Genomic DNA, 8,656 nt, shown 5'->3' with positions numbered 1-8,656 from the left:
GATCTCCTGACCTCGTGATCCGCCCGTCTCGGCCTCCCAAAGTGCTGGGATTACAGGCTTGAGCCACCGCGCCCGGCCTTGGTTTTACTTTTTATAGTAAAAACCAAGCACATGTGTGTAGCGGGGGATGCCCACGGGGAAGGATTTCGAAGACTCCAGAAAGGACTTCACAGGGCAGGTGGCATGCTGGCTAGAACCTCAAGAGAGTAGAAATCTGCCTGTCAGAAGAAAGGCCGCTCCAGATGGAAGGGAATCCTCCCGGCACCAGCAGTCCAGGGGGGGGACATAGGACTGCGTTTCAGAGAGGGGGACACTGAGGTCTGGAGGCGCCAGGAGCTTGCCCGGGATTTGCATTCCAGGCATGTCTGCAGCCCCTGGGCCAGGGTCTTCCCTCCTGGGTTTCTGTGGAGGCGCCTTGAGGGTCTCCTGGGTATGGGGGGGCAGCAGGAGGGGAGCAGGTGCTGTCTCAGCCCTGCCCATCGGAGTGCAGACATTGTCCACTAGTCCACTTCGTGTCTGCAGGTGCAGTGTAAAGACTGTGTGTAGAGTCCTGTTGCTTGAAAAGGAAGCTTGAAAACAGTGGCCTAGACTCTTCTGCTGCTAAAAGGGAACCATCTGAGAACTGACCCTGGTGCCGCTGGTCCTGGAGGAGGCCTAAGTCCACAGCATGGCACCTGGGACCCTGTGGAGGGTTGGTGACTTATGGAAGATGCTGAGCCCAGCCAGCTCTCCACTGGCCCTGGGACCCCAAGGGGGCTGCCCCATTTCTGGCAGGAGTGGGAATGCCCTGGATCCCTTGGGCTGAGGCAGACCCCAGCCCCGCCCTTCAGAGATGCTGAGACTCTGTCCAAGGACATGGCTGACTATCAGAGACATCACTGGGGGCACTCAATGCCCTAAGAATCACCTGGATGGGGGATTGCCTGCACATCTACAGCCTGGCTCTGCCCTCAGTGAATTCTGCCCACAGCACCCTGATGCCCTGGGTACCCCAATACCACTGCCCTGCCTGACAAAGGCAGCAGGAAGCCCAGTTCTCATGTGCAGACCCAGGCAGTTCTGGGGGCTGCTCTGGAAGAATGATTAAGTGAACAGCACCCTGTCCAGCACACGCAGGGAAGGATTTGTTTTCTGAGAGTGAGGGCATGAGCTGTGGGTGTGAGTGTGGCCGGCCCCCATCCTCCACATTTCCATAAACAAGCAGGTGGTCCACCTGCCTTCGCAAGCCTCAGGATACCCACCCGGGCTGCAGAGTGAAGGGGGTGTGTCAGCGCCAGGGGGCACTTGCCTGGGAGAAGGGGTGGCCTCCGCCCTGGCCTTTCTCTCCCTGCAGCTGGTGGATTTCATGCTTTTCATTAGGGCTTTCCAGGGCATTGTGGGATTTGTCTGGTCTAATTTTTTCAACTCTCCATAAAGATACATTTGCCACGTTTCTGGAAAGCAAAATCCATTAGATGCCTCTTTTTAAAAGCCTATTTTAAAAGACAAAGGGGAAGCTTGCACTTTATTTGAAAGGATTTCCATAAGCACAGACCTTGGGCATGCAACAAAATGCATCAGACCCCAGAGTCAAGTTCATCACCTCCTGTGACCCAGGGGATTCATGGGTGATGGAAACTGCCCTGGGTCCCCCTCCTGTGTCACCTGGGCAGAGGCCACTTCGGCCTCCTCCAGTGGGTGTGGAATAACCATAACCCCTTCCTCGCCAGCTACAGGCAGTGGGATGAGACAGTGTCAATGGCAGGCTGACCCAGGGCCAGGGACTCACACTCCATCACCCAAGACAGTTAGTGACCATGGGCTCCAGCAGTGGCAGGGGTCTGAGGGCAGGCCGGTGCCAAGATCCACCACGTACCCACCCCCAGCCAGGTAGAGTCTCACTGTGTGCCAGGCACCTGTGCCAGGACTGTTGGCCCTGCAGATGTGGCAGCCAGGGCAGTGACCACCCCTTCTCCCGGGAAAGCTCTGCCTTCGGTGGGTGGCCTCTGCGCTGGAGAACGGCACAGAGTAACTAAGATTTCCTGCAAGCTTTCAAATGAGCTGCATTTGTTTAAGCATGAGGACCATACAGTCTTGGATTAATCTTCTCTCCAGGCTCTTATGAGAGTGCAGCTTATGAATCATTGAGGGTGCATTGGGATGAATAAAAAGAAGACCCAACTCATAAATATCCAACATGGATATTTATCATCTTAACACGAAGTCTGAAGGTAGCCCCATACCCCTATCCCAGGGTTGGCTAATTAAACAACTGACCAGGGTCATCACAGACGCCCAAACGTTCTCTCTCCCACACAGCACCCTGTGCCTGTCATCAGTGCCTCTCCTCATGGTCTCAGATGGCTGCTGTTGCTCCAACATCACGTTCTCACTGCATGGCATCCAGCCTGGAGGTGTGCACAGGCAAAGGCTGTCTCCTCGCATAACCCTCCCTCTCATTAGGGAGGAGAGCTCTTTCCTGAAGTCCCCATAGACTCCCCATATGACTCATTGGCCAGAACTCGGTCACACGTTCACCCCCACTGGCAAACAGGAACGGGGGGATCGTGGCTGATTTAGCCCAATCATGGCCATCCTCGGGAAGGCACATTACCAGGTGAGCCAAAGCAGCGTCTGTTCGCAGGGAAAACAATTGTATCACAACCTAATTCTGATTCAAGAGGTCCCACTATGTTGGGTTCCCACTCCCCAGGCACTTGTGCCTCAATTTCACAGGGAAATCTGTGAAATCATATGATTATCCGCTTGTCCATCGCTGCCCCGGGCTTGGGCATTCAAATTCCACCTCTGCCACCCACAGCTCATGTGGCTCTTAGGCAGGTGCCTCAACCCAGTTTTTCTAAGTAAAGGCATTCAGCAACTATTTATTGAGCATTTACTATGTGCCAGGCACTGTTCAGGGTGTATGGAAGATAGCTGTGAACAAAACAGACATCCTGTCCTCATGGGGACCAGTTCTCATGCAAGGAGACAGACAATAAACACAATAAAGAATAAATAAGCGAATTTCATCATGTGCTAGAAAGTGAGCCCTGCTAGGGAAGGAAAGATGCAAACTAGTGGTCAGGGTGGGCCTCACAGAGGAGGTGACCTCTGGGCAAAGCCTGTTGGAAGGAGGTGAGGGAGTTAGTGAAGGAAGAGTGTTCCCACCAGAGGGAACAGCCAGTGCAGAGACCCGGAAGCAGGCAGGTTTGGGAACAGCAGGAGGCCCATGTGGCTGGAGCAGAATGACTAAGGGGATAAAGGAAGTAGAGCCTCTGCATCCCTGCAAGGACTGCGGCTTTGACACCAGCGAGGAAGCACAGAGGAGGGTGCTGCTCCATCCTTGTAGTTTTCCATGGATCTCTGGGTGCTTGCTGGTGCATGGAAGCCAGGTTGGGAGTCGGGAGGAGGGTAGAAGCAGGTGCAGGCACCTAGACTGGAGCTGATGGCGGCTGGGATGAGGGGAGTGAAGGTATCTCATTCTGGATGTCTTTAAGATCCAGCTGGCTCTGTCTTTACCCTACAAATGGGAATACATGTAGAACATAAATACGTCAAATGCATAGCACAGAGTGTCTGTAAAAACGAATCTGGTTTACTTGGCCTTCAAAGGATGGCTGAGCTCTGAGCTTTGGGAATATGTTTTAACCATGATCTGTTGTCTCCTACTTGCAATGATGAAAAGATGAGGCCCTGCCCACGTGTGCCCTCAGGAAAGCAGGCATTTTGTGGTCCAATTGGAAGTGGCACTGAGCCAGTCCACGATTTTAGCAAGAGCCAAGAAAACAGGCAGGGAAGGACGTGTGTCCAGGAGGAGAGTCCGTGAGCTGCGCACACAAGGCAGGTGGAGTTGGCCCTGAGGATGCCTCCATCTGGGACTATAAGTAGCCGCCTGTTCTAGGCGGTCTGGGAAGAATGAAGGAATGGTGCAAGATGCCTGCACACGTGCTTCCTGGGCATTCCAGGCGTTTATGAGAAGCAGCCGTGGGCCTCCAGCATCAAAGGGAAGCTCCAGACAGGTGGGTCTTGGACCCGGCCCAGGGCACTCCTTGTTCCGCACAGCCTGAGCTGCACAGGGTGCCAGGAGAGTCAAGATCACATGGCAGAGTTGTGAAAGTCCCGGCAGGAGGCATCTCAGATGACGTCCACCCCATCGCCCTGTTATTCACAGAAGGGGACCCTGAACCAGGCTGGGCCAAGACTCGGAGCCGCGATGACTGGCCAGCCCTGGAGCCCTCGCCCAGGTTAAGGCCCCTGGGGTTCTCTGTTTTCTTGTGTTTTGATGTGAATTGGCATCTCCTTCTTCCACTCACCAATATAGAAAAATAGAGAGCAGTGGGTGGACGGCACCTTGGGTGGTCCCTGTTCGGATCTGGGTGTATATTCCTCCCAGCTTTCCCCTTGTCTGAGTCTCTTTAAAATTTGAAGGCATACCAGCCGTATGCCTGATTCGTTCACTTCAAATTAGTGTGTGGGCACTTTCTCACCATACAAATTCCTCACATTCATGTCAATATCCTCCCAAATTCCTTCCAAAGCATGACTTGTTAAACCTCATCTCATTGATTTCTTTTTCTTTTCTTTTCTTTTTTTTTTCGAGACAGAGTGTCATTCTTGTTGCCCAGGCTGGAGTGCCGTGGTGTGATCTCGGCTCACTACAACCTCCGCCTCCCGGGTTCAATCGATTCTCCTGCCTCAGCCTCCCGAGTATCTGGGATTACAGGCATGCACCACCACTCCCGGCTAATTTTGTATTTTTAGTAGAGACGGGATTTCTCCATGTTGGTCAGGCTGGTCTCGAACTCCTGACCTCAGGTGATCCGCCCGCCTCAGCCTCCCAAAGTGCTGGGATTACAGACGTGAGCCACCACGCCCGACCTTCATCTCATTGATTTCTTACAGCCACCATGCAAGATTGATATTGCTACCTCTATTCTACACATGAGGACTCTGAGGTTCAGAGAGGATAAGTAACTTGGTCAAGGTCACACAGCTGAGAAGTGGGAGGAGCAAGGACTCAAGCCCAGGCTGCCTGACTCTAAAGCCCAGGGATCTGTGTATGACATTTTACTGTATCTATAATGCAGGGAACATTGTTGCAACTGAATTTCTGTGACAGTCATGGTCATTTCTTTGGGACAATCCCAGGAGAGGGACTGCTGGATCAAAGGGTGGGAAGTTTTCACATTCCTCAGTCAGTGCCAACTGGTGTTCCAGAAAGTGGTGCTGATTCACCCTTTCCCCCCGGCCGCCACCCTCTCCTGCCTGTTTCTTGTAAATGACCACAGCGTGTGCCTGAAGGATGGTGCTGCCATCTCCCCCACCTCCCCTGCCTCCCGCCAGTGTCTGTGCTAATTTGATAAATGACAAAACGCAATATAAGAACAATGTGTTGTGTCCTTAAGGACTTCTAAAATGACCAGGGAACTTGAACGTTTTATTTTTAGCGGACAGAGGTCTGGGGTTTTTGTTTTTGTTGTTGTTGTTGTTTTGTTTTTTGTTTTGAAACGGAGTCTCGCTCTGTCGCCCAGGCTGGAGTGCAGTGGCACGATCTCGGCTCACTGCAAGCTCCGCCTCCCGGGTTCATGCCATTCTCCTGCCTCAGCCTCCCGAGTAGCTGGGACTACCCATCACTGTGCCCAGCTAATTTTTTGTATTTTTGGTAGAGATGGGGTTTCACCGTGTTAGCCAGGATGGCCTCGATCTCCTGACCTCATGATCCACCTGCCTCGGCCTCCCAAAGTGCTGGGATTACAGGCATGAGCCACCGCACCGGGCCAGAGGTCTGGGTTTTAACCGCCTTGTGGTGACCTTGGCATACTCAGGACAGCTAGAATCTGACCAGCAACCTCCCAGGTAACGGCTGGGCCTGGACGTACTCACTTGCCTGGTGCTCCCGGGAGCGGACTCACGGTGCTGGAGTGGGGCACCAGAACCACTGTCACATGTTCCTCCTTTAAGGAACATCCCACGCCATCATGTCTTTATGAAGAACACAGAAATAGACAAATGCCAGAGCCGTGAGTGCTGCGAGCCCGATCACCATCGAGCTAGTGTCTTGGTGCGGGCGGCTCTGACACCAGAATACTACGATGCTCCAAAGTGAGGCCCCCACATCTCTGCTCCTCCCCAGTTGGGATGTATTTGCTTGGTCGACACTATGGTGCAAGATCAGACAAAGCATTTTCATCCTCAGCCCGGGTTTCCTTCTGGATCTTCATGAGCCAGAGCGTGGAGTGCCGAGCTAGGGCACCCTGGCCTGGGGCTGAGGCCCACCTGTCTGGAGCTTCCCTTTGATGCTGGCAGTCCTTGGCTGTTTCTCATAAATGCCCCGGAACACCCAGGAGGAGCGAGTGCAGGCATCTCACATTGTGTCCGCATCCCTCCCAGACCGTCTAGACTGCGTTTCATTCTGGATTTTCATTCTCACATTGAGACAGAATTCAGAATCAGCATCTCTGGCTCGGGCCTCTTAGGACCAGCCATTACAGCAGCAGCCAGGGCCTCGACGCTGAGCCAGGCAGGACTCAGGTCTCAGGTCGCACTGGCTCACGGGATGCTCATCTGTGCTGCTGTGTACCCCTCTGAAGGAGGTTCTGTGTGCTAGATGAGGACAAGGAGGCCCAAAGAGGTTAAGGAACTTGCCCAGGGACACAGCACACTATGCAGGTGGAGCTGGGATTTGAATCCCGGCAGCTCCTGCATCTGGAATCCAAGCTGCTCGGTGGACATCTCACCACATCAGAAGAGCAAACGTCTCTTTGTAGAAATGGAGAAAACTAAACGCCGGAATACAGGCTTTCCAGCCGCTCTGGTGCTTCCAGCCAGTTTGTTCCCAGAGCGCTGTTGGGGGTTTTGTAGGCAGATGTTGAGGGTCTTGCTTTGGACTTGATATCCCACTGGATGCCCTCGAAGGAATGATGTAACCGTTCACTTTAAAGGTGCGCATAGTCACAATATGCAGAAACGCCATCCTTTGCAAGCAGTTAACATTGTAATGACAACTTTTAGATGTCAGCTTTAAAATATATGAGGGCTACATGGTTTCTCAAAGCCCTTCCTTGGTGGCTGTGAGCTGCACTGACCCAGCAGGCAGGACCCAGGACTGGCCAGGCCAGAGGGGCTGGGGCTGCAGGGGTTCCTCTGTGATGCTAGCAGGGAGGGGCTGGGCCAGCCAGGTCAGAGGAGGCTGTGGGCTGCTCCCTCTGAAACCAGGCATGGCCTCCACGTGGCCCTGGCACTGGAGGGGAAGCTTATGGGAGGAATGCACTCGTGTCTCAGGACAAGGACTCAGGGCCTCTGAGCTGGTGATTACCAGCAGGTCGTCCTGAGGGCAAGTGTTCCCTTCCCCACCTGGCAGAGAACCCTCAGCCCTCCATGGAGCTCCAGGGCTGCAGCTTCCTGGGGCGGGTGTGTGCTGGGAAAAGAGACCAAGTTCTTTCCTTTCGGGAACCCACAGGCTCTCTCCTCCTGTAGGGCTGGCCTTGTTCACACTGTGGGGAGACAGGCACCGAGGACCATGAGGGCATGGAGACCCAGAGGAGTGGGGGAGGGCGCTGGGAAGTCTCGAGCGGGGCTGGAGGCACCAACCACAAGGACCTAGTCTGTCCTCCTGGGAACCTTCGGCCCCCAGCACAGAGTCTAGCACACAGTGGGTGATCAGGCTTTAGCCCCTTCCTGATCTGTATGCCCAGTGCTGGAAACAGCCCACTAGAGGACAGAAAGGGCTCAGGGACCATTCCTGGCAGGGTCACAGAGGCTGGGGGCACCCTAGCGAGGGTGGGAGGCTGGGCAGCCCCTCAGGAGAGCCTGGCTCTTGTCCTGGTCAGCGCCCTTTTCCCAAGCTTCTGTAAGGAAAGTCCACTCACCAACAGGCCAGGGGCCAGAGCTGGAGTCTGTCCCGGGAGCCTGGCCCATTAAGAGTTGAGTGAGCCACCCCAAGTGTGTGCTGAGGCCTCGGTGCCTGCGTCAGGTGGTGGTGCGTGTGTGGAGGGGGGTCCACCTGGGGCCTGAGGGACGTGGAGATGGTCCCCTCTGCTGCTAACACCGCCTCACCCGTCCTCCCCCAGCATGCGGCTGCGACCTGGCCGAGGGCGGCTTCTTTGTGCGGCAGGGCGAGTACATCTGCACGCTGGACTACCAGAGGCTCTACGGCACCCGCTGCTTCAGCTGTGACCAGTTCATCGAGGGTGAGGTGGTGTCGGCGCTGGGCAAGACCTACCACCCCGACTGCTTTGTGTGCGCCGTCTGCCGGTGAGTGAGCGGGCACCTGGCCTCTGCCGCCCCGGCCTCTCCCGGCCTTTCTCCTTCCCTCCCTCCCTTGCCTTCATCCTCCTGCTCCCTCCCGTGATCTGCCCTCTGCATCCTGCAGCGAGGCTGTCCCAGGGCCCACAGTCTGCACCCTTCTGTCGCGGTGTGTCCAGAGGCCTCCTCACAGGGAGCTCTGTGAGGGCAGGGGTGGGCTGCCCCGCTTTGGGTCTGGTGCATGGCACAGAGCAAGCAAGCAGTGGAGTGCTGGCTGCTGAGACTGGGTCCTCGCCCGGGCAGCAAGACTGCACCGGCCCTCCTCTGCCTGCACCTCCTAGGGCTGAGCAGGGAGGCCCGAAGGCAGCCGTTCCACATGGTCCCTACCTCCCCCTTCCCTCCACAGCCCCTGACTTGTTCCTCCCGGAGG

General features: G+C 55.2%; 1 protein-coding gene across 1 annotated transcript in view; it reads left to right on the top strand.

Moving 5' to 3' along the window:
• The window catches only part of LOC111539108 (actin-binding LIM protein 2-like), a 62,841-nt gene extending 54,410 nt beyond the window's left edge, over positions 1–8,431 (top strand). The window contains exon 3 of the mRNA XM_023206849.2: positions 8,052–8,431. Within this exon, the coding sequence (XP_023062617.1) occupies positions 8,052–8,239 (188 nt within the window). The 3' untranslated portion in view covers positions 8,240–8,431. The remainder of the gene's footprint in view (positions 1–8,051) is intronic.
• Positions 8,432–8,656: the final 225 nt, after the last annotated feature.

Source organism: Piliocolobus tephrosceles, chromosome 3 (assembly GCF_002776525.5).
Source record: "Piliocolobus tephrosceles isolate RC106 chromosome 3, ASM277652v3, whole genome shotgun sequence".
NCBI lineage: Eukaryota > Metazoa > Chordata > Mammalia > Primates > Cercopithecidae > Piliocolobus > Piliocolobus tephrosceles.
This window is presented reverse-complemented; position numbering and strand designations above follow the sequence as displayed.